Here is a 26,774-nt window from a genome sequence, read left to right as displayed (position 1 = left end):
AAGACTATCTTGTGTATCCCAGCAGCAGCCTTCCTCTGTGCCCTGTCTTGCCTTTGTCCACTCTTCCTCCAGAACGACCCTCAACATTAACCTGCTCTTCCTCTCCTCTCGTCTGAACCTGTGACTGTAGCCAAGATGGCCGCCTACAAGAAAATGAGACTGGCATGTTGTTTTGATTGCGGCCGCTCAGAGCGGGACTGCTCTTGCATGCCAGTTAATGTGCGTTGTAACATGGACTCCCCTCAACGCGACATCCCACTCTCTGCTGTCTCTGTTAATGATTGCTCAGCCACTTTACGTGCCTGTAAGTTGTCGCCATGACATGTGCTCTTCAGTGTTTGTAACATGCACTAGGTTAACCGTACAGTGTGTCTTTAGCGTGTGTGCCGTCTATCTCTAGCAGCTGTGTTGTTACGTCATGGATATAGATGTTGCTTTGCCTGTGTTGCTACTTTTAGAGGTGACTTTTAACTGTCGTGAAGCATGCCAGTAGACTGTTTTGCTGGTGTTTTGTCCGAGAATGTGAATTCAAATTGACCTGTAGTTTAAATTAGATCAACGGTCACTAGTGCTAAATTTTTGCAGAGTGTGAAAACTAGTTCTTCCCTGAAAATTATTGTGCTTCCCCCTCCAGTGACCTCGCCAACATATTTCCAAGAAATTGAAGCTGAGGCCATGAAAAATGTACAGCTGTGCATCCCCTCCACAAATCTCTTGATGCACACTTAAACTTGGGAATCCTGGTGGAGAATTTGCATGCATTTCTTCAAATTAGGTGTTTTGATAGGAGTGTACAAGCGCTATAATGATGTCACTGGAGAGGGTAACTTCAGTTCAAGAATAACCCAAATATTTCACTACTGTACCCTCCAGAAATGGGTGAACAGGATAGGATTTGAGATGTTTCTATGTATAAACGCAACTGACAATTAATTTAAAAAAGTGCGGTTTTAAGAGCTCCTGAGGGGATTTTCTGAGGGTAGCAGTACATATTGAGGTTAATGTACTGGTTTTATTAAATTAAGATCAAAGCTTGAACAACCACTGGGGGTAAAATCTCCTAAACACATTCAGTACACAAACCAGTGCCCTACTCCATGCCAATGGAGAAGCTCTGGATTACTAGCTTTAAGTTTTCAGTCTCGTGATATTGATATGAATGAATGATATTGATTGAATTGTACAATAAGATGAACAGAACACAATGAAATAATGTTGGATCGTATTGGATTTTAGTGAATCAACCTGAACTCCATTAAGCTTCATACAGTATGAATTCTTAATTCAAGTGTGATTCCCCTTTAAAGCCAGAGGGCATGTTAAATTGTACTGATGTATCGCAGAAGACATGAAGAATGTGTCTGAGTTCGCAGAGCGTTGATACAATTTGCTGGAAAACATTGTAGACTGTCATACAGTTTTAGTGAATGTTTCTTGATCAAAGACCATTCTGTGTATAGTTGAACATCTCTGGGCATTTCCACCCCTCAACATGTCTTCCAGGGTTGTGTGCTGTGAGCACCGCCCGGCTAGCTAAGCTCAAGCAGAGCTCCGCAGTTGCTGTCGACACGATGCGGGGAGACGCGCAGAGCGAGGCCTTATACGGCCTGACATGGAAATTATGTTTGCATTTTCATTTTTGGAGTGCTACCGGTTGTCATGAAACTCAGCCTGACAGTTTCTAACCACCAGGCAGCCGAGTGTCCCCGCCCCTCTCCTACTCTCTCGTTGTGGGACAGATGCTAGCCTGTTAGTCCTGTGACTCTGCTCGCGCCCTCCGATTGCAGGCGACAGATGCCAGGACCAGCAAGGTCCCTGTTTGAACATTGCTGTCACTGTCCTGCCTTAAGCTCAATGCATGACCTTTATTATAAGCAAGGGGTTGAAATAAGGTACTAATGAGCATGTGTGGGACTCACGGCTCCAAAAAGTGACTCACATAAAGTTCCATGCATCCGTGTAGGTTGTGTCAGGCAGTGCAGACGAATGGGAAACAGCTTTTTGGAAAGAGGAGAAAAAATAAACCCAATACTATTTATTTATGAACAAGAACACATGCAGTATTGTCACATATTGTAAGCCTTGTTACATGCATACCTCCTGACAAATGTTAATGCAGGTCTACATAGTGAGCACACATGATTTCCATGTCAAAAGACATCTTGACCAGTTAAAACCAGGCTAAATATGGTTAACATTTTTAGGCATCAAGGTTAAACAGCAATTTAATGACTATATTTCAATGTGTGCTGTAGTAAAGACCTTCTTCACATTGATCCGTAGTCATTTAAGGTTGCTTATATGTAACCTTGATAGAACTGAAACAATTAGCCGATTAATTGATTGGTCAATCAGCAGAATCTGCAACTATTTTGATAATCATTTAATGTTTCCTTTTTGGGATTTTGAATTGTTGATCGGACACAACAAGCTATATGAAGACATCAGCCTGGGCTTTATGAAATGGCAACAGACATTTTAAACTATCTTCTGACATTTTACAGACCAAACAGTTAATCGATAATGTCTCTCTAACCAAATTTAGCCCAGGTTTAACCCCAACATCTAGATGCCTTTTGACTTGCAAATCACCAAACGTGCTCACTGTAACACTTCAAACATGACTGTTCATATTCAGCAGGTGACCGCCTACAAACACTGACAACGATCCTCTGTTAAAGCTTACTGACCACATGGCTAAAAATCATATTTCTAACTGACCCGTTTTATTTCTCATTGCTTTGTCCATGTTGTCTTCAAGGCACCATCCTTTTATTAAAGTGCCTTAAAGAGAAATCTCAGTTCTCCCAGTTGTCATTTATTATTTGCTTTCATTACAACCTGTTCCTCTCTGTAACCTCTCATCTGTCTCTGCATTCTTCTCAGCTAAAAATAGCTATAATGGATATATCAAATCAAGTAAGTTTTGATTTCCATTCTCTCTCTCTTGTCATTTTTTTCTAACCCTTCCACTTGTGCATTCTCAGCTATCATCACTTGAACTGTCTCTAACCTGCTGTATTTCACTGTTTGCTGCTCATCACTCTGTCCAGTCTATCATCATCCATCATAATATTTTATATGCAAAGCATTAGGAAAAATGTTTCTGAGTGGTTTGTGTTGGGTATCAGTTACAGCTCAGCAGTAGATGGTGCTACTGCTTCACTGTGTGGTGTACAGCTGAAAAATACAACATTTAGAGTAAATGTATGCAAGAATTTATAATGGAGATTCAGACAGGAGCCATTAAAAAAAGAGTTAGTCTAATATTTTCTCAGTTCTCGTGTGTGAACAACGTGGGCCGTCCACTCTAACAGGATCTGTGATAGGCAGCAAATCTGCCACAATGTGTTGTCCCGGGGAAGTGCTGTGCATGTTTGACATGGGGCAGATGAATAGTGGAGGTCTGGAGCAGAGAGGATAATCTGCTAGACAGCTGACTGTTGAAATAATCATCTCTATTCTCCAGTTTTAGCTCCTAGCCATTTTTTGGAGTAAGGGGAACACTTTTCCTCTGCTTTCCTTTGTCTATGTATTATGTTATCTTTACCAGTTTTACCTCTAGTGCAGCAGTAAGCTTTCACATTTCAAATAGTCAAGTGGATACGAGCTTGTTCCTCCCTCATCAGGCATAAACTGCATACAGCAGCTAGTGGTTGTTAATTCACATTGTCACCTCCTTGTTCTTATGGCATAACAATCGCTGCAACACCTGAAAGCATATTTATTAATTCATGTTTATTATAAATATCAAAGCGAATGTCAAATCCAGCATTTCATTGGTGGCTATACCAAGTGGTTAAGTGGTGTTTAATAAAAATGAGGGTTTTTAATTATTCAGCTATTAGCATTCTTGTGCCAGAAAGAATTACCCCCAAAAACCAGCGATTATGCTTTAATTATGATAAGAGTCACAAGATGTTTTATTAACATACACACTGCAGGTCTTATTGAAGTCAGTTTAAATCAAATCATATCTTGTGGTTAATGTAAAGACCTGATGGGTTAGTTCACCCAAATCACAAAGCAAGCATTTTATAACTTCCCCTCGTGGTATCTACTCATGCAGATTGTTTCAGTATCTGACATTTCTGCCCCCACCCAACACAATGGAGGTGAACTGAATTGTGTTTGTGGTGCTCACATCCAACATCAAAAAAACTAATTCAATTAACAGCTAAGTCTCATTTTAAAAACAAAAAAACCCTAGTTACTTTGAATAATCTAAAGAACATACTATAAACAGTCACGTAACCATTTCTTCAGTAGAAAGTAGTTCCAATGAAAAAAAAAAAAGGCCTGAAGTAATTTTTCAGTGTTGTGAACACTACATAGAAATTGTATTCACCTCCATTGTATTGGGATGAGGCTGAATCTTAGACCACTATCTCAAAAACTCTCTTTGTGATTTGGGTGAATTGACTCTTTAAAAAAAAGGTAAAAATCCATTAAATTTCATTGTACAAATCCTGATTTTGACTCCTTTTCATTTAGCAGTAAATGAGGGTCCCCTAATCCGGTCATCAACATATCAATACAAGTCAGCTAAACTGAACCACAACTCGACCAGCGAGGTCTGTAGGGGGCCCTGTAGCGGAGTTGCTGCTGTGTCTGTACCGCTGGTAAACAACCGCAAGGGAAGCCTACTGCCCCCCGCTGAGCCCTCTGCTCTGAGGCTGAGCTTTATGGGCTCCGGGGACCTGGGCCAGGTGTGCCGGCTACCAGGGGTGGCAGAAGAGGCAAGCCGGCTCCAGCGGGCACGTAGCCTTCCAGTGAAATACAGATACCACCCCAGTCACTCCAATAACGCCACACTCAGTCACAGGCACTGTAAGGGCCGCCTCCCCCCTCCTCTTGGCGTGTTTGGCAGGCCTGTTCTCATCTACAGCGCAACCAAAGCATGTGCTTGCCAGGCTGGAGTGGTTGCATGTGTAGCATTCCTTACTAATGACCCAGTGTGTGCAGCTGTCAGCTGTGAAACATTAAATATTGAACAGGCCGAGCAAGATGTGAAGGGCCAGTGTGTTGGAGCATCCCTCTCCACTGAAAGCCCCCCGTACTTCAACATTTTCCATTATGGTGTCACTCTAAGACATGCTATCAGTACGTGAAATCCTGTGTTCATCTGCAGAGGAGCATGATCTTTGATACTTTTTTTCATTTTGATTATAGCTCTTTTAGTTTCTCTGTGAAAAAACAAAACAAAAAAACCTGTTGACAGCTTGAACCATCATTAAAAGATACTCAAGCGTATTTTCCCTGACCTGTAACAAGCTATTCCCACTATTAACAATGGCTGTTAAAATGCGATTATCAAAAACACATTCCGTGTTGCTTGTGTTTATTTTACCAGCAACTGCTACAGAGTAGAGTTGTTTTCTTCAACTGTGATATTAGCTCGTGAAAATATTTTCCTGATTGCTTTACTCGAGGGTAAAACTTAATTCTGTAATTCGTTCCCTATGAAGAGCTGTGTAGTTTCGTGTAGTGATAAAGACAATGTCCAAGGGGCATCTCAGCTGTACATAAATCACTCTGGCACGAGGACCAAGCTAATTATATGAGCCAAGGGCATCACTCCCAAGATGAAGAAAGACCAGCAATCCAGACTGGACTCAGTATTGGCACAAAAGAAGCCTTATTTATAATGTTGGATGCTTGATGTTTATACGTTATTACCTTAATTAAATGAGATTGTGAGTGATTAGCATGGCCAAATGAGAAGCTATCCAAGCCTAGGTCTGAGGAAATTTACACTAACAAGGGACTGAAAAATTAAAGTATCCTAATACCCTTTGATGTATTTGTGGTACTTCATTATTATCTAAATTATAAACTTGTTGACATGTGGATTACTGCAATTCGCTGGATTAGAGTGTGGTGAATAAAACCTCACAGATTAGACTTTAGCTATTGGCATGATGGTTGATGATGGCACTATTGCATGTTTGCATCTTCATACACAATCATGCAACTCTTGTGCTAATGTATCCTGTCGTCATCATGCAAACATTGGACTGTTTCCGTTGCACACTAGTTAAAGTGTCCTGTCCACGCCATCTTGTTCACCCAACCTCTCTTTCCACTCTGTCTCTGTAACCGTATTATCTCTTTGAATTCACTGACCTCAAAATCGTGCTGTGTTGTTCTTCTGTCACTGATTTCTAGATTTTTGCGAGTCTTCTGATAATTCGCTCCCTCATACCGTTACCTTTTGTTTCAGTTGAAGAGGACCAACAGTCGGCGTTATCGCCTAAAAAAAAGCAACGTAATGGAGGAATGAGAAATTCTCCAAACTCTTCACCCAAGATAATGAGGTAGGACAACAATATAATTTCTGCTTCATCTTACTGTGTTTTGATTCAGTATACATTGTAACATATTAACATTATTTAATAATCAAATTTAAACCTGGATCAACTGTTTGTTTTTTTTGGCCACCTGGGGGCAGCACATCAAGCTGGAAACAAAACACTAAGATTATTGAATGTGTTAACAAACAGTTGCCTATACTGTGTATATACATCCACAACAGGGATAACATTAGAATGAATTTAAAGTCGTGTTTCTGTTACCCCAACACATGTTAGTCCAATATTTACTCTCCTTTTAACTCTGTTTTTGGTCTCCACCAACTCCTGAGGGAAATTTCTGGCTCTTTAGCTGCTAAATGTTCCATCATGTTCACGATTTTGTTGCTAACTGTGTCTGTCCGTGATGTGGCTGGAAATTGGGTTGATAAGGGCATTGAGAATAAACAAAAACCAAGTTGTGGTTGGAACACCAAAACAATATGCTGAAAGATGATAAAATGTTGTGTAGAGCTAAGGGGAGCTGCAGAGTTAGATGGTAATCCTCTGTTGGTTCATTTGACCTATTGTTAAATAAAAAAGGATATTTATCCAAAATATTTTTTATTATGTGTTCATATTAAAAACAAATCCAAATTTACATATAGTTTTTGGCATTCTCTCAAATATCGATATCAATCTTCAGTTATCAAGTTATCAATCTCTCGGATTCAATAGTATGTATTAAAAAAAAGAACAAGGCATTTTTTTTGTGCTCTTGTTTTCCTGGCAAACATGTCTGACTTGCAGAGAGGCTCTTTGCCACGAGGTTTCAAGTGACACCCACAGACTACAGCTCTTAAACAGGCCTGGCACTAATGACAGCACCAGCTAGTCAGAGAGGCTCTAAAGGATAGATAGCCCAAGGCTATTCATCTATTGTCGTATCCCTCTGAGCTCTTCTCAGCACGTAAGGCCACAGATGATATGTATCATCACAATGAAAGGTGAATTCAAATGCTACCTTGCTTTTATCTTGTCCCATAAAATTAAATCGCAGCTTATTGATTTTGACTGGAGATAACACTGTTATTCAACAAGAGGCCATTACAGGGATGATAATAGTAATAGTCATTGTCATTAAGTGCCATGTTAGAAGGAAGCAAGGCTACAGGGAAGTCCTGCAGCCTGACGTATACAAAGTGGAATTGTACAGATGAAATTGAATTAAAACTGACAGATGACTTTATGTTCCCATTGTTAATATAGATGCTGTTCATTTGACATTTAGAAATGAAACCCACAAATGTCTGTATTGTTTAACACTACGAGATTCAATATGTGTAAGAAATATAACAGAGTAGTAAAATAAAAATGGCTTTCTATTATATGTAGGAGTCTTTATTCGTCTAATTTAGCATTTTCCTTTGATCTATGGCCTCTCTTTTTTCAGGTAGGCGTTTGCCCTTGTTTGATCATTTGATTTGGTTCAAAGTGGTGTCAAAGTTGAATCGCTCCAGGTAATTTCCAGACACTTGGGTAACAAAACCAGGCTTTTTCTAATGCTATAGCCATCAGCTAAATATCATCCCACCAAACCAATCCATCTACTTGCCATGGTAATACACTCTACAATACAGGTGGATGTGTTATTTCATCCACCGTATCTGCTGCCTACACGCTGCTGAGGGATTCGCTGCGGTAGCCTAAGGGATACTTCATTGCAACAAGCGGAGAAAAAAACATCTTGGTGTATACTATATCAAATGTGTTTTTATAGGATCTGCGGCCTCAAGGCCTTTGTAAATAAGTAATGATCAACAGATTGGCTGTGGGTTTTGAAGAGCAAGCCTTTGTCAGTTTGCATGATAGGGAGGATTTTCAAAGACTTTGCCTGTCCTCACTGCTTGTACAGTGTTACAGTCAGCTAGTGCAGTGATGCTGAAATAGAAAATTTACATAATATGCATGTTTAGCTTCTACTTTATGTCTCTCTCAGCTGTCATTACGCTCCTCTAGAAGACACCTGGCTTTATGTTTGGCGGTCATGACGTGTGAAGTCTTGTCAAACGTGTCATCTTACTACTAAAGCAGTGAATTATGCTGCTGATCATTTTGAATGTTTAGAAGTGCGCTTACAGAGATGACACTCACAGACGCCTCTGCTCTGTGTAATGAAACGAACCGCACAAAAGAAGAAAGCAATCAGCTGTGGAAGCAGAACTGTCTCCTGTTTCCAGATGTATCAGCAAACTAACACGTCCTGTCTGGAACTTAGCAATGACGACCTCACTGAAATTAACACCATTTCCACAGGCTCCTTGATGGGTCATAAGACACATCTAATTGTGGGATGTCACAACGCGTTCGGTCACATCGGACCACGCCGTGACATGCACGTCATGTCTGCTACGGCACTGCTGAGGCAATTGGCAGTGCAGGATAGTGACAGGCCGTCATGGCTGACAGTGAGCGATAGCTATCCTGGCAGAGCTCTGCCTCACCAGTCATCTCCACAAGGACAAACTGAAGTGACAGGAGCTCCACTGAGTGAGTGGTGAAACATTCCACTTCTGATGAAATATTTAGGCGAGGTGTAAAACCACTAAATGCTTTCACTGTTATTAGAACTTGAATTTCAGACTCAAGCAGAAGCCGATGATGCAGAGTACAACGAGTTATCTAAGAGGATTGTCATCGATAAATAGTGCTGAGTTTGTTGATTTACAGGACATTTATTAACAACATCATTTATCAAGTAAAAACATCAAACATACAGTTTTCTGAAATGTGAGGACTGGCTGCTTTATTATGTTTTATATAATGTTAAATTGAATATTTTTGGGACTGTTGGTCAGACAAAATAAGCAATTGTATAGATTTAGACTATAGACATGTTACAGACATACATTTTACATTTACATTTAGTGCCATCTAGCAGTGATGGCTACTGTAGAAACATGGCGGTTCGACCGGTGGTGTCTGTAGATATAAACAGCTGATTCTAAGGTTACAAACTTATATCTTATTTTCAGATGATACATAAATCTATGTTACATTGTATTAATATTCATCCTCCTTAAATCTTACACACTGGACTTTTAAAATAAACTGATTAATTGCAAAAATAATCAACATTAATGAATAGTTAGTTGGATCCCTACACTGAAATAAGGTTTAAAGTTTCAATGTGTTTTTCAGCAATATTTATATATTTTATATTAATAAACTAGGTAATATTTCCAGCGTTTTATACTTTTAAAATAACATTTTACATACTTTCACCTACATATTTTAATGTGCGCACAGTGTCCTTTCAAATGAGAATTGCTTTGACAGATGAAATTCTGAGAGGTAGAAAGTGGCAGAAAATACATTTCCTTCTCCCACTACTTCCATTCTTGAAAGGACATCCAGGTCTTGCCTAGGGGTATACAAGCCCAAGGCGGGCTTTTTTGGCTTCAGTCTCTTGGAGCCCGAGGGATGGTAGTTTCAGCCGACATTTTCATGCAAACTTAACATGTTACTTAAAGTAGCCTTCTTTTAAAGTACTCACATGGATTAAAGAGATGCTCTTCTTACGGGGAGAAAACTTGTAAGTATTTAAAAGGTTTTGGACAGAGACAGAAGGCTTATGTCTGTGTTTTAGAAGATAATATCTTCTGCTCTGATCTGAGTCTGTGTTTGGCAGCACACAGCCTCCGTAGGTAGCACTGTTGCCACTGTAGCTGGATGATCATTAATTCCAAATGAATGATTCCAAACAAACTTTTAGCAAAAATGTAATTCTCTAACTAATATTAGTTATTACTGTGTATATTATATTATATAATATTATATTAGGTATTTTATAAGAGTTTGCATTGCATTTATTTTATGTATCATTTTGCATATATCAGAAGAATATCTGTAAAAATCATGAAATTGATATCAGCTATATGGCATAGTCCTAATTACTAAATGTGTTTTTCTTTCTACTTTATCTGTGTGTGTTGACCCTGTGATAGACTACTCAGCATATGCTCTGCTGCTCTCATAATGCATGCTGGGATAGGCTATAGCCCCTGAACAGTGATAGAGAGATTGGAAAATGGATAGATGGGAAATGACTTAAGTTGGTTACAGTAGTAATACTTTAGCACAAAACTACATTTTTGGGCTAAAAGCTGGGTAAATTGAAATGCTTCAAATAAAAATCTGAGGTGTGGTTCAAGAAAATAGCCTTATACATGAACAAATGTTTTGATGAGTACCAGACTAACATTAGACAATAGTACCTGAGTTTGGCTATGAACATGCATTTCTGTATAATCTTAGACATTTTTATATATACATATGTTTCATCTGAATGTACTAGTGTTTGTTTTTTCTTGCAAATAAATGAATTGATTTAATTGTAATATTATATAATATTATTTATGATTTTTTGGTGTTTTTGGTAACAATTATCTTATATTTTAATATATCTCTAGGAACTCAAAAGATCAAATAACTCGGACAAAAAGAAGCGTGGTACAACCGCAGGTACTCATGTCAGGAGACTTTAGTGGTCAGCGTTGGGGAGGATGAAGCTTATGCTCAGTGAAATTAGTTTACGTAGTTCTGATGCTCTGTTTAAACATTAATACCCTTCACTTTGAAAAGCAAATATGATTGGGCAAATTGCTGAAATATTTAAAGTCTGGTCTGTTAAAGCTTTTACCACGCAGCACACTACGTCAAAAGCTGTATGCAGTAAGGGGGCGTAATTGCATCTCCGTGCTCATGCCAGTCAACGCAGTGTGCTGCTGCCATCTCCTTCCGCCTGGCTGCTGCTGCTGATGTCACTCTGCTTGATGACATGGCAGTTTTGTTGGCATTTCTGCAGATGGCCTCTGACAGGATTGAGCAAAGAGGGAAAAAAAAAAGAAGAAAGCAACTTGAGCACAACTGATTTGTTTGGAGATCCCTAAATATTTTGATGGTCTATTGATGAATGTTTGTGACAATTAAAAAAAGTTTTTTGTTCCATTATTTTAGTCCTTTATTTAGATTTTTGTAATTTGTTTTATTGACTGATTTACTCCTCTTGTTACGATCACTTGTAATCTTGAAATACTCTTGATGTAAATCATCTTAATTTTATTTTGAAAGGTGCTGTATTAAAAAAAAATCTCTCAGCATTATATTCTAATTTTGCTCTATTAGTCAAAACCCAGTTCCTAGTTTATTCAATCCACATTTACAGTGCCTGACGGTATTCTTTCATTTCCTTCCTCCCCTCTTTTTGTTTGATTAGGCATGACCCGCTTCTCATCCCGGGGAACGACCAGATTGAAAACATGGATGAGAACGTAAAAAAATACGACTCCACGGGGATGTTTCACTGGTGCCCGTCCAAAGACATCGAGAAGGTCATCTTGGTGGGTTCTGCTGCTTTACTCGGCACACGTCATTTGTCCCTGACACTCTTCTTCCCGGTGACAGATGTGTCATGTCACAAAGCACCATCAGAGGTTGACAGGGCACTTAAACACTTTGTAATGAGGTGTTTGACATGTCATTTGCTATATGGGGGCCCTGTACATAGAACATTTCTTGTACTAATACATATGCCATTTTTCAAATTACCTTCATAGTCTATTACAGTCATAAAATGCATGATATATTTTGCTGGTTGAGTCGGAAACTGAAAGAAGAGAAAGCACTAACATTTGCTTGAAAAGGCAGTTTATGACAAACATAATTTTTTTTTTGTCTCTTCTTCCCCTTTCTTTCCCTGTCAGACCCGGAGCGAGGCAGCCATGACTGTTCTGAGTGGTCATGTGGTCGTGTGTATATTTGGAGATGTGAAATCTGCGTTGATCGGTCTCCGAAACTTTGTCATGCCACTGAGAGCGAGCAACTTTCACTACCACGAGCTGAAGCACATCGTGTTTGTCGGCTCCCTGGAGTATCTGAAGCGGGAGTGGGAGACACTTCACAATTTCCCAAAGGTCTCCATTTTACCTGTGAGTACAATGACATCACATATGACAACATATTTGACAAAATAAACAACCCCTGTCTAAAAATTACATTCATATGTAACTAATTTATACCTGCAAATATGTTTTGTAGCAAACGTAATGCTGGTTGGTCCGGACTGAAATACCTTGCAGTTACTGAGTTCACTATTTGGGTTTACTGTACAGTTTTGAATATAATCTAAAATATCCATAGAATATGTCACTTAAGCAGAGGTTGTCAGTTTACCAAAATTATAGAAAAGGAGTCCCTTAAGGAAAAAGGTTGGGAAGCACTGCTTTAAGTGATCCCTTAACCTTTTATTCAGAGCCATCATCAGGTCAAAATTTCAAAAGCCAAATGTTTACTGGCAACTTATTTCATGTGTTTTACTTCAAATATTCACTCCTGGCAACTAAAGCACAGTTTTATTATTTAATAAAAAAAAACATAAAACATAATTTTTCTAACCAATTGTTTTTAGTAGCCTAAACCTAACAATACGTGGGACGCAGGACATTAAGTCTTTATATTGCTTTCGTTGAATTTTGCCAATGAATTAATCGAGGCAGCAAATGAGTTTCCTTCAGAATATATTTGGCTCGTCGGTTAGCACTGTCGGCTCACAGCAGGAAGGTCCTGGGTGATTCCCGGCTGGGGCAGGGCCTTCCTGTGTGGGCATTTGCATTTTCTCTCCATTTCCGTGTGGGTTTTTCCTCTGGGTGCTCTTAGTTACCCCCACCATCAAAAAAAAATTCCTATTAGGTTAATTTCTCCAGTCAGTTAGATAGATCTGGAGTTGGTCCCTGGGCGCTGCACAGTGGCTGCCCACTGCTCACTGCTTAGGATGGGTTAAATGCAGAGGACAAATGTCACTATACGTTGCACTGTGAATTATAGTATATGACAATAAAGTTGATTCCTCTCTTCTTCTTGTTCTTATTTGTCAAAGTAATTTAGCAGCGTAGAAAAGTATTTTGTAGGACACAGGGTTGAGATAAGTTTGAAGGAGGAGACCTGCAATTTAAAAGTTGCTACATTTTCATTTACCTCTTATATCATACAGGTGAGATAACAAATTCCCTCCTTCACTTCCTCTCAAAGGGCACACCGTTGAGTCGGGCAGATCTGAGGGCTGTCAACATCAACCTCTGCGACATGTGTGTCATCCTGTCAGCCAATCAGAACAATATTGACGATGCATCACTGCAGGACAAAGAATGCATCTTGGCGTCACTCAACATCAAATCTATGCTGTTTGACGACAGCATCGGGGTCTTGCAGGCTAATTCCCAAGGTAAGGAGCGCCCTATCATAGTTCACTGCACCGGCTGGAAGGGACAGGGCCCTGGCACAGAGAATATCCCTCACTGGGTGCTGCCTGGCTGACCTGGTGTCACTGCATTTGACATTAAACCCTACTGACTATTCCTCAGGTTACTGTAACAACTGGTTTCTTCACAAACCTAATTGGTGGCAAGAAGCACAGCGTTGGCACAAAAGCCTCACCTGCCTTACACTTGGGACTGCTTTGTAAAAAAATATATATATAATGTGTATAATTTATGAATATTGCATGTCACAGCTTTCAAAACAGCAACTGAAGCACTCAGTTAGCTTGAGATGGCCTTCAATAATGGTCATTCTTTGGCATTGAGAGAAATGCTTTTAGAAACCTTTTGACCTGAGGAAAAAGAAAAAAAAATCCCTGCCAATTTCATTATTTCTCTAATACATGTATGACCTCGCATTTGCCTTAGTCAGCAGTAAGTGATGGATGTCAAAACACGGCCTATGTATAATACATACAGCATCACTGATTTAATGTGCTTACTTGTCAGTCTGAGGAAAGCAAGGAATGTCAAGTCAATTTGAATTCAATCTTGCGTCACTTATTTTCTATTTCATTGCTCCATACTGTACATGCTTTTGAGTATGTGTGTGTGTAAAAGGTTTCCATCTCTATGCACACACAATCTAAGGAAAACAAAATGAGCAGTATGTCACATCTATTATATATGGACTAATATTGGACCTTGTCAAGAATATGGTAACATCGCACTCAGCAACTTTATGCTTTAGCAGGAGCCGGGAAATGGATGAAATAGCCCCAGCGTATAAGTTCTGCTGATATGCCTGTTTGTATCCTCTGATGATGTATTGAATATTGCATTAACAGATGTTCTTCTGTTACGTGTGTCCATTTAGGCTTCACACCACCAGGGATGGATAGATCCTCTCCTGAAAACAGCCCAGTCCATGGATTAGTACGGCAGACTTCTGTCACAACTGGAGCAAATATTCCCATCATAACAGAACTAGGTACGTTTGCTGCTGCATATTTGTGTCAGTTGATTGATATGCTAGCTCTGCTAGCTCTACTGTTGCATGTTTTTTTCAGTTAAGTAGTTGTTAACTGATCTGAGAACACAATTGCTGCAATTAGAAGCTGTCAACACTTGATTAACCGCACTAAAAGTGGAGTTTTTATGTTTTTTTGTCCCTTGTTGATATGCTCCAGTAACTGTTTTTCCTCAACACTTGTCTAGCACCATTAGCAAAGCCAGGCAAAAAACTGCCTGTGATTTCATTCAGTCAGGATAAGAGCAGTGGGACCTGCATACAAATGATAACTGAGCTGGGTAAGAAGTGCCTCTGTCCTGTACTGCAGTGTTGTAACTGCTGCTGCCTCCATATCAGCTTTCTTTTGATTTCTCTCGCTGCACAAGAGGCTCAGTCCATTCCCATGGCATCACTTTGAGCACATTTTACCCTTGGTTCTGGTTGAAATTGCCTGTCTTGTTTTGGCCCCTTATCTCAAAGCAAAATTTTTCTCTTTTATTTTTCTAAGAATTACAAGGCCTTTGATCCCTCAGAAGTCCTTGTGGCTGTTTTCATAGCATCTTCTGTCGGATCACATTCTCTGGCCCGTGCCCTTCTTTCATCTCAGCCCTGTCGATGTGACTGACATTTATTTCTGTCCTCACAGAAGTAGCAGTGCTCCAACTAAATTTTACATCATTACTCTCTTCCAGCTACTGCATGTGTTTTTGCGCTCAGAGACATCTTCAAAGAAGGTTCTGGGGCAATGAGATACTTTCATTTGTTTTGACATGCTAGTACAAGTAATTGGAAGTTCGGTCTTGGATTTACAAGACAAACAATGGCATATTGGTGTTACTGATATTGACTTCAGGAGGACTTTGAATCAAGGCCTGGAGCTTTGACAATATGCATGGTGTCATGAGTGTGCATGAATGGCCTGGATATGGAATGTGGCAGAGGCAAGTTGGCCACGAGGCCAGACACAATACCAGACACGGTTTCATCTCTTAAATGGCTTAAAGAAAGAGAAAGAAACTACAATTGTGTTTAAATTTGTAAAGGGGAAATTAAGAAGAATTTGTTCAACCATACACTGATACAGTCCATATCTGCAGCTACTGACTGTTGTGCACAACCACTTTACTTTGTTTCCTCCTCCTCACATGAATCAAGTATTTGCCTGATGTTGCCTGACAATCCATGCTTTTCAAATCACAAAATAATTCCATGTGATCTGGTTTGTAGTGCAAAAAAATTAACATGACAAATTTTAAAAAAAAGTAATGGAATTTACATGTTTACCCCCCATAGTGAATGACTCAAATGTTCAGTTCCTGGACCAAGATGATGATGACGACCCAGACACAGAGTTATACCTCACTCAGCCTTTTGCCTGTGGGACGGCCTTCGCAGTCAGTGTGCTGGATTCCTTAATGAGTGCTGTAAGTCAGAATCAATTCAGCTTACGATACAGGTTTTTGTGCAGTGACATATGATATCTGTCAGTGATCTGAAATATGCAAAGAGATCTCGTGTTTTTATATGAGGACAGATAGCAGAATACCTCTACACCTTCCAAAAATGTAAGCACTCTGTGCTCACGTTAAAACAATAGATGACAAGACTGGAACTTGTACTGGGTATGATGGCTTCACTTGTCTGCCTTTCAGTTTGAGTGAGGTTAGAACAAAGCTGCCTTCAAGTGCGCTCCAGTCTGGAGAAAGGTAATGCTACCTAATGGACAGCCCTCATCCATCATTTTAGTCGATAGTGCTGTCAGCAGCCAAGGGAGATGTCACTGTGCTGTACAAGCAGAGGGAGACAAGAGACTGTGGTGCAAAGAGAAGGGCAGATATTTGCCCTTTTTAGAATCAACAAAGCAGAAACTGGTTGGAGTTAACAAGATAACAATTTCACTGGGGAAAGTGGATCTTATGGCATATCGTTCATTTTGTAAATCTGCTATTTAGCGGGACAGCATTAATGTGTACATGGACTCTCATGTCTCTCTCTGATGGGAGTAAGAGTAACCTGCAGTAATTGGGTTCTCCTGTCTTTTCACACATTGTGACGCAACAGAGCTGGGACAGATAGCACCATTCGGCCTAGCTAGCACTTTGAGAAGGTTCAGTTGTGACTTTGGTGGCGTTTGCTTACAGATTTCTCCCCTCTCAACCCTCATTCCTTCAGACATACTTCAATGATAATATCCTCACCTTGATCCGGACGCTGGTAACAGGCGGGGCGACGCCGGAGCTGGAGGGGTTGCTGGCAGAGGAGAACGCGTTACGAGGCGGCTACAGCACGCCACAAACCCTGGCAAACAGGGACAGGTGTCGCGTGGCACAGCTGGCCTTGTACGACGGGCCCTTTGCCGACCTCGGGGTAAGTGACTGATCTTGTCACTCAAGGGCTAAGCCCATCTTTGTCTGCAAGTGTTGTGGGAGCTGACTTCAGTGAAAGGATAGAGACTAACGGGGACGGCTGTGATTCAGAGATAAGATAAATAAAAGGGATTGTATGCCCAAAATTAGGCGAGTTCTGTGATAATGAGTTTTAATTTAATCCAGTCCTCCTTCAATAAATCAACTGGCACAAAAAATCCCCATATATTTCATATGCTCATATGAGTCATGTCAGCCATGTAGGGAATGGACTGCAAAAAGTGTCAGTTACAGGTAAAAGAAGCGTGTAATATAATATAACATTAAAAAAAACCAAATATATCCATATACATATCAGTGAGGAATATATTCCCATTAGTTTCCCAGCGCTTCTTTGCAAAATAGACATTACTAGAGGCTTGGTGTCATGAGGACTAGTCACAAGGCTAGTTGGCAAGGAAGCTGGAAGCATGCTCGCACTAGTCAGTGACGGTAGCGTCTTCCTGTTTTCTGTGTACTGTGTCATTTACTCTGAATGAAGAAATTAATTAAATTGAACATATGATGCTGAAACCTTTATACAAAAAAATAATATATAATAATAATATAATTATTCATAATTTTTTAAAGGAATTGATACCAAATGAGAAGCTTGTTAGCATCGAGGTATCAATCAGGGTTGATCCGCCCATCCCTAATTGGGATTCATTGTGGAGCAGTTTATACTCAGACAGAGGAGAATTAAGCAAAACTGGATGGTGCAACACAGCTAATAAGCTATGATAGCTTCCTCCATTATTCCCTCAAAGGTCAGTTCTGTCAAGGCAGCTTTCTATCAGTCAGCGGTGGGAATTCATGTGTCAGAGCTTCTGCCGGATTAGCTTTGCCCCCATTAATGAATAGCAGCGATTCCTGATGAATCTGCAATCACGGGACTCAACAATCAGTTCAGGACTCATTTTGATGCCTGGATTTCGATGCATTTAGTCCATGTAAATAACTTTTTTGATTTCTTTTTATATAATATTGTTCATATTTATTTATAGTGTTGTTTTTGTTAAAATAAAGACTGTGTGCTACAGTTTTTTTGTTTTTGCCTTTGTCTTGCAGGATGGTGGTTGTTATGGTGACCTGTTTTGTAAAGCCCTGAAAACATACAACATGCTGTGCTTCGGCATCTATCGGTTACGAGACGCACATCTTAATGCTCAAAGCCAATGTACCAAACGGTGAGTACGTACCTAATGTGTTGTTGCATTTAGATGCTCAAAACAGCCACAAAAAGGGCTGAAAGAAGTCCCTTCTACCTACACTAAATTTTGAAGTGGCCTTCCATCTGTTCCCTCTCTCCTCTAGGTATGTCATAACAAATCCGCCATATGCGTTTGAGCTGGTGCCCTCTGACCTGATATTCTGCCTGATGCAGTTTGACCACAACGCTGGCCAGTCTCGAACCAGCCTCTCCCACTCTTCACATTCGTCCCATTCCTCCAGCAAGAAGAGCTCCTCCGTCCACTCTATCCCAACCACCAACCGCACCAACCGCACCAAAAGCAGGGACTCACGAGACAAACAAAAGTATGTGCCCCTCTAAAGCTCTCTGACTGTCTTTGTCCATGATCAGTGCCTGCCAAGAGTTGCTGTCCTGTGTCCTTTAGCAGGGTCCAGACAGACTGTGAGATGTCTGGGTGTCGATGTGTGTATGTTTGTCTGAATGTGTATGTATGTTACTTGTATGTTTTAGTTTGCGCTCAACAACCATATATGCAGTACAGAACAATGTGGTCTGGCCCTTGGCGTAGGGCATAGGGCAAAGTAGGCAAACACAAAGGGCTTCTGCCTTTCCTGAGGGCCACCCCATTTCCCCCATCCATTGGTTGTTACAGTGGTTCTGAATTTTTCCATACTTGTACTTTTGTTTTTTTTGCCAAGAATTACCGTAAACTTTTACCGGGGTTGTGAGTATTTAATTAATTTCAAATGACATTTTGTAGAACATATTCTCTATTGAGTTTCACTATTCACAAATAATTTTCAATTTATTTTAGAAACCCATTCCTTTGTAGTTAAAAGCTAGATATCATAATTGACAGATATCATTTTGTATATAGTAAACTTTGCAACAGACACATGCAGAAGAGGGCTTTGTTTCTACAACTATGATACGTTCTGATAGTGTTCATTCACCATTGATTTTGTTTTGATCTGAGTCTTATTTATTGTAGTTTAAAGAATAATTTAAGAAATTTAGGTTTGTTCAGTTTTTTCATTATTTCCTCAACTGTCACTGTTAATTTCACTTTAGTGCTTGTACAGGTAACTTATGATTAAAACTCTTCCAGTTTGCAATAACGCCATCTAGGTGAAAATTGTAAAGGGCAAGCCCTAAAAGAAAGTAAGGGAAGTAATTTTTTTATATGTGACATTGGCAACACAATATACAATGCAACAGAATATGTCCCCTCAGAGTAGGAATAGGCAAGCATTTCAAGACCTTTAGTTTAACTTATTCTGTGCTTTCTTGTGTTAATATCTCTCACCTCTGTGATAAAGGTCACTGGGTCTCTCCATCTTTTTGCATTCCAAGTTTTGCTCTGTTGAAACTTGTTTGTTTTGTTTAAATTAAAGCAGAACCTTATTGTACTTGAACTGCACTTTAAAATACTTGTCTTAAAAGTTCATATTATGTCATGTCTATGAAATACTGAACACCTTGTCCTCTTGATGCCTTTTGATTTCCATTAACATTCAAATGCTATACTTTATTGTTATTTGCCACCATGAAGTATTAATTATGTCAAGGTATTTACAAGTAGAAGATGTTACAGTTATTAATAAAGTTACACCACCATTATAATTACACTGTGAATGTCACATTTCAGTGTTTGACTACCTAACAACATGGTTATTCTGGATAATATTGAATAATGCCATTCTTTCCATGAAAACCAAAACCAAAATCCATGGCATGTCACATCCTTGGCGTAGCTCAGTGCAGAGCAGGCTTGACAGCCAGGAATATAGCTCTCACTCCAATTATACAAGGACTGAATGCACGATAGCAAGAGCCCCAGAACCACATAATCAGTACACCAGGGAAACAGTCATATACCATGCATTACTGGATGGGCAAGCTCCCATGACCCCTCCAGTATTCCTGCAAGAGTAAATAACTTGTCTATTGTCCCACAAGCAGGACTGAATCCACATTGCTCCCCCTGAATAAGGTTTAACAACTGATCAGGACCTCCCAGCCAGCACTTTGGCATAAGTATTCTTGGGAAGCTGAGCAGTGTGATATCCCAATAACTGGAGCATAAAAAAGCCTCCATCTCCATCTGCCAGTCTATAGGTACTGTCCCATACTGCCACGACTTTGAAAGGGTGCATTCAAAATCTTCGCCAAAAAGATGAGCAAGGCTTTCAGTGTTTCCTGCTCACCAGAGGGTGGTTCATTTGGGTTTGTGAGCTCTTCAAAGTTTCCTTTCACAGCTCAACAACAGCTCCAGTTGAGGTAAGCTCTTCTCCTCCCCTGCTGAGGTCTAATAGTTTGCCAAAAGACCAAATGAAAGTCCTTCTCCATGGCCTCCTCAGAGTCCACCCACACCCATGTTTTTGCTCCTGAAGCCATAGAGGGTGCTGTCTCCCTGGCTTCTTAATGCCTTTCTGTTGATTCAGCAATCCTCTGAGACAACGAAGCCTGAAAAGCCTCCTTCATCTTGAATACTTCCTTTACCAGTGGTGTACAACGGTGGGCTCTGGAGTTGCCACTGCAACAGGCACCAATGACATTCTGGCCATAGAAAGACCCGTTTATGCAAGGGAGGCTTTGGACATGGCCTCTGACCTCCCTCTGGATGCAGGAAACATTTCTCCAGTCAGACTTTGTGCATAGGAGCCTCTTCCCAGTTCACTATCACTTTGCATTTGGGTTTGTTTGGCATCCCTCATATCTCTCACTTCTAGATGTAACCAGTTGACAGCCCTGCTCCTCTCTTCTGCTGATCATCTAAGATATTCAGCAGTTGGATAATATGAAATCAAAGTTAATCCTCGATTGTTGGTCCAAGGTGTCTGATACTGTGAACAATTACAACCCATACTCATACTAACATGTTTTGTTATGGACAGTTCATGTCTTCCAATAACAAAGTACCCACAGATTTAGATTAGGCAGGCGGATCTTACCAACAACCCCCCTCCAGGTTTCCAACTCCAGCTGGGAAGTCCGCAAGCAAAAATAGTTTTCAGGTGGCACACAATATAGGACCTGAACCACAGACTCCAAGAAGGCTTGAAATTCCAAACTAATGTTTGCTGTACAGACACAAATACAAAAAGAACAGTTTTAGCCTTTATCTTTGCAGAATGCAGTCATATACTGTAGAGGCAAGATTTTAATTACTGGGGGGCAGTGCTCAGCGGGAGGTTCATAAGTATCACCAAACTCACCTGTCACCTCTAACCCTGGGCAACTCCAGAAAAGTAGCATGGCATTTTGACCGAGGTTGGCAACACAGCAACATGACGAATTTAACTGGACCTAACTCAAGGAGCCATAGTATTCCCTGACAGGGTGTAGGTTTTTGCCAAGAATTGTGGCTGCTATGAGTTAATAAGCATTACTGTGCATTGTTGTGTGTATTTTGATTATAAATATCTCAACATTTTAACTAACACAGATTTTGCAGAATTGGCACAGGTATGCACTCTCCACTTACTAATATTATTGCTATGGGAAAATATTCACATTCAAATATTCTTTGATTGTTCATTCAAAAAATGAATGAGCACATGTTACATTTTCACAGCTGCTGAATGAATACTACAACCCTTCTATGGTTAGTAATCTGTGCCCATTTAAATAATAAAAACTGTTCAGCTGCACAAAATTCATTTACATTGCCCATTATACAGAAATAATTGTATTTCTACATTACGTTGCAGAGCACTCTTGTTTTGTGCTGATCAAAGTACATTATATAACACATTGAGTATGTTAGCTGCATGCTGCTCATTGAGTTTTAGAAAATTACATCTGGAACATGGACAACATCATCCTTCCAATTGCTTTGGCAACAGGCATGGATACAATATGGCTGCTTGACACATGCTACAGTGGCTAGATGCATAGTAATGGCACTTAAAAGATTTTCTGACATGATACATGTTCTGTTTTTCTTTATTTTTTGTTGAGTTGTTGGTCGCACCCTACTGTTTAACCTACTCCACATCCATATGTAATGAGAGCTTCTGCTGTTTTTATACCTCTGATCATCATGCTGTGCAGTTTCTGTTATTAATGGTCATATTAGTATTTGCCATTTAGCTTACATTTAGTGTACTACTTTCTTTTTCCAAAGTGCAACAAGGATGAATAGAGTGGGCCAAGGTATGGAAGTGAATGATTATGCATGATGTTAAATAATGCATTGAACTCGGTCATGTCCTTGCTGACATTTTGCCCTCTGAATGAAAGCCAAGTAGTTTAGTGTTTCCAAATGACTGCATCAGGACTGCATGGTTATGACCTATGCAGTACATGACTGTAGAATGTGTGATTGCAACTGAATGGTTTGATGCTACTTCACTTTATTCTGTATCAAGTGTTGTTGATGTTTTATTATTGGCAACATGTATCTACTGGCATATGTGTTAATGTACTGTAGCACCACCGCCTTAAGTCATGTTGATGAAAATGCATGACCATGGACACTGCCAAGTGGATGAATCACCAGCGATATATTATGCCAGACTATCTATTTCCTTCTATAAGAAAGGAAAGTTGCATCAAGCCAAAAGCCTGAAGCCCCTCAAAAAGATTTTAAAAAACAAAAAAACTTTGACTTAACTTAGTATAGTATTGAAGTCAAAAGTATTAACTTCTAATTTGGTACAGTGTAGTATGGAAACAGACTTTGTTTAACTGGTGACCTGCATGTCTGCTCACCCAACAAAAACAGCATGCTTCAATGGCAGTACGGTATATATTAAAAACATGAGATGAGTGACATTACAGAGGTGAAAACTGGGACAATGGGACATTAAGTGAGCTGCCATTTAAAAAAACAAAAACATCTTGGAGCATATTTTTATCATGTCAGAATTTCTTTATACAAAATCAATTCAAACGATTGTTTCTTTTAAAATACACAATGTCCTCCCAATGTTCTGTGTGCACTTGAAACACAAACAGACACTGAAATTGTAATTGACCTCCATGTAGCATTAACTGTCTCATGTCCCTCCTCTTTGTCTCTGTATGATTTTGGCTCTTTCTCAGAAAAGACATGGTTTACAGATGAGCCAGAGAATACCCACCTGAGGACCATACAGATCAAGCCTGTGAATACTCTCGCCGTCAACCAAGTCAGTCAGTATAAATCCACAAACAGCTTGATTCCACCCATCAGAGAAGCAGAAGACGAGTGCTGAGCTCCAGACCCGGACTGACACCTCAACGCTCGGACTCCCAGAGGACTTATCGTGTAGGTGTCAGACTCGGGATATCTTCTCATCTGCAAACACAAATCATCAATTGACATTAGAAGAGACAAACCATACTGCTTCCTTCATTCACCTCTTCAGCAAGCTTATTGTACAATCAGTTTTAGAATCATACATGAAGTATACATGAAGACAATCATAGTCAACTGTCGCAACCACTCAAATATTAGTTTGAACAGCTAATCTTTAGTGGTGACCAGACTCCATGACTTTTTTGTTCCATTTTGGGGAATGAGGGTCACTTGAAGGGGAACAGCAATGTAAAAATTACCACTACTGCTACTAAAGGAGGGTATTATTATGATAACTGGATCAAGTTTTGCATTTGTAAAAGTTGCCTTTTTAGCTGTTGATGAACAACTACTACTATTGCATTTACTTTACCCAATGTTGCAGAGCTATTCTGTACAGTATGTTAAAATGTGTATTTTACATCCAGCTGCGACCCCACCACAATGGCATTGTTAGTGACTGACTCTCAGTGATTCCTTTGCCATTTGGAGCTAATTCACAACATTTGTGACAGTTAAGATGGCCAGTGTCCATGTGTAAATGGCATTTGGCTCCAGCCTTATCTCTATCCATTTATATTTGTCTTATCTTTGCCTTTTTGACTTGTTTGTTATAAATGTTTTCATGTTGCTGTTTGGTTGCAATGTCCAAAAACCCCAGAAATCTTACTAAGTAAAGCTTTTAAGTATCTGAAAAGTTTCTCCAGGGGTAAAACATTAGGAATATTCATTTCATTCATTTTTTTCCTTCTTTTTTTGTCAATAGCCAAATATGATAGAGCTGTTTTGTTGACGACATTACAATATAACCAAAAATCTCTCACAGTTTCTAACACAGTGACAGAGCTATTCATTTTCTTAACACACCATAGACTGCAAAGCAAAATACTATGATATAGCATGGCGTCATATGACAAGTCTGTAGTTGAGTTGAATGTAAAAGCCACATATCGCATGAAGTGGGCATTTTTGAGTCCTCCTTTGGCTGGAAGCACTGCCTGACACAGGATTGTCTTGGAGGCCATTAAGCGCTTTTATGTACTCCATGACAAATCTTAATACCATAATCAGACATGTTCATGCTTTTTTTTTTTTATAGATACTTGAAAAACAGCTCTATCATAAAAAGTGGTTTTGGCTATTTATATGCTCTAAACCATCTTGGTGATCAATATCTGATATATTCATAAAGCAAACCACTCCCTCACATCTAATGAAGCACAGACCATTTGTTCCTGTTAGTAAGCGCATGAGGCCAGCAGAGCTAAGAGTGGTTATTAATCTTGTCTTATTTAAGTAATACAAACAGCTATACTGCTATTTTCACTGTACAGCGGAATCGGAGAAGGGGAAAGAAAGGTAAACCGGAAAAACTACACAAGCAATCCATAAAATCCTTAATCCACACAGGATGCATCACAGTCTAGCCTAGCATTCATGTTGGATTTGAAAAGAGAGGTTGTGACATTTTTACTGGCAGAGAGAACATCCAAACCATCCGTCCCTCAGTGCCAGTAATGTGCCAGGCAGTGCTGATGCCAACGGAGGACTCCTGAAGACCCACTGCTGCGAAAAGAGGCTTCTAGTTGAACTGGATTGAAGCAAAACTCACTTTTGCCGCTAGACTGAGAAATGTACTTTCCTCTTTGCTTTCCATCTTGCCAGCTCAGAGACCATTATTTTAAAAACTAGTAATTTCTTAATATGAGGCTGTAATTCCCTGGAGATAACTAGAAATGTAGTAAATAATTTGAAGTCTTAAAAGTATTTTTAAATGACCCATTGTCAATAGCAGAGCCTGATAGCAATTCATTTTTATGTATTCTTCAAAGAAATCTGTAAAGCTTAATGTAAAATATTTCTTTCTAGTGTGTTTTTGTTTGACAGATATTCTTGTTTAACAGTATCTGTGGGGTTGAGAGACATTCGGCATTGCAGTCTAGTTTGTATTATTTTGTGATTTTTTTTTAGCACATTGATTTGTGGATACAATGACAGTGCTAAGTTGATATTTCTGACTATGTCATAATACCCAATAATAAATACAGTTTATTGTCTTGTACAAATAGGCTTGTACATAAATTGTACATGATTTCATTTTGTATTTTCACAAATTAAAAGCTGACTGTATTGTGTTCTACTGTGTGTCATGTCATTTATTTTCTCAGACTTTCCTAGGCAGTTACTGCTCCTGAATGGCCAATGTTGAGACATGAGGTTCAACAAAGAAAACATTACTACCCAGCAGCTCTAGGCTATATTTTACACATTTATCTATCAAAGAGGGACTACATATATAAAGCCTTCTCCAGTGGTGATGACATAAGGCACTTTCTGATTGCCAGACTGATCATGTGACACTGGACACCTCGGTGAACCCTCTGGATAATGGCTGATAAAAACACTCTCCACATTCTCACCTTGGGGATGGAGAGGGCCCATCATGTTTCTTGTTAATGATTTTACACACCATGACACTGTGGGAGACTGTCAGCATGCCAATAATATTTACAGACTAACACCTCGCAGAGAGGCCGCTGATTTCCCTGATCCTCCTGCCAACAGCGCTGTCACCTTAGTAAACAAACACATGTAACCATCACACCCAAAAACAGCCTCATTATTGTATCAAAGGAAATCTGAATCAATTTAATGGATTTTGAATTAAGGTTCTACTATGCAGTGTTGGAAAGTCTAGAACCGACTTATGTACTGAGGATAATTATAAATGTACTCCGTAAAATTATGATGACAGTTGTCTGAATAATTAATCACAATATCGCGTGGAAGCTCATAAAACGAATATGGAGTTGAGCACTGATTTGTTTGAGAACTGAAAGAGAGGCAAAGATTTGAGTGTCAGTTGTACAAACAGACATAATCTACTTGGCTGATTTGAATCACAATGATTACATAGCTTTTCTAGGGCGCGGTAGCTCAGTGTGTAGGGACTTGGCTTGGGAACCGGAGGGTCGCCGGTTCAAATGTAGCTGGAGAGGTGCCAGTTTCACCTCCTGTGCACTGCCGAGGCGCCCTTGAGCAAGGTGTGTAAGAATAATAGGGGATTAATTATTTGCTCAGTAATATTAAACTGCTATCCAAAGGAAAACAAAGGAGGTACCTGATATAAAATCTAACTAGTGTCATAAAACCATATTGAATTACGGTTTAAACCAATCTGTGAGGTTACGTTGGACAAAAAGGTTGGGAATTATTTTATTTAGTTAGTTAGTTAGTTAGCTAGCTATGTTTGAAGGACATATGTAAATATT

At 39.6% G+C, this 26,774-nt stretch overlaps 1 protein-coding gene across 17 annotated transcripts in view; it reads left to right on the top strand.

The window, feature by feature from the left end:
* LOC127372961 (calcium-activated potassium channel subunit alpha-1) overlaps positions 1-25,637 on the top strand; it is an 83,412-nt gene extending 57,775 nt beyond the window's left edge. For 4 of the 17 annotated variants that reach the window (XM_051416916.1, XM_051416915.1, XM_051416917.1 and 1 more), the window contains 14 exons: positions 131-304; positions 2,887-2,919; positions 6,224-6,317; positions 11,569-11,692; positions 12,056-12,280; positions 13,380-13,572; positions 14,484-14,597; positions 14,825-14,917; positions 15,912-16,042; positions 16,791-16,985; positions 18,095-18,213; positions 18,341-18,562; positions 22,348-22,376; positions 23,268-25,637. In XM_051416916.1, the coding sequence (XP_051272876.1) occupies positions 131-304; positions 2,887-2,919; positions 6,224-6,317; positions 11,569-11,692; positions 12,056-12,280; positions 13,380-13,572; positions 14,484-14,597; positions 14,825-14,917; positions 15,912-16,042; positions 16,791-16,985; positions 18,095-18,213; positions 18,341-18,562; positions 22,348-22,376; positions 23,268-23,419 (1,898 nt within the window). In that variant the 3' untranslated portion in view covers positions 23,420-25,637. The remainder of the gene's footprint in view (positions 1-130; positions 305-2,886; positions 2,920-6,223; positions 6,318-11,568; positions 11,693-12,055; positions 12,281-13,379; positions 13,573-14,483; positions 14,598-14,824; positions 14,918-15,911; positions 16,043-16,790; positions 16,986-18,094; positions 18,214-18,340; positions 18,563-22,347; positions 22,377-23,267) is intronic. The other 13 variants (XM_051416928.1, XM_051416927.1, XM_051416932.1 and 10 more) reach the window with 11 other exon arrangements.
* The last annotated feature ends 1,137 nt before the right edge of the window (positions 25,638-26,774 follow it).

The sequence above is a fragment of the Dicentrarchus labrax genome, unplaced genomic scaffold, assembly GCF_905237075.1.
Source record: "Dicentrarchus labrax unplaced genomic scaffold, dlabrax2021, whole genome shotgun sequence".
In the NCBI taxonomy this organism is placed as follows: domain Eukaryota; kingdom Metazoa; phylum Chordata; class Actinopteri; family Moronidae; genus Dicentrarchus; species Dicentrarchus labrax.
Note: the sequence above shows the minus strand (reverse complement) of the source record. Positions and strands in the feature narration are given on the sequence as shown.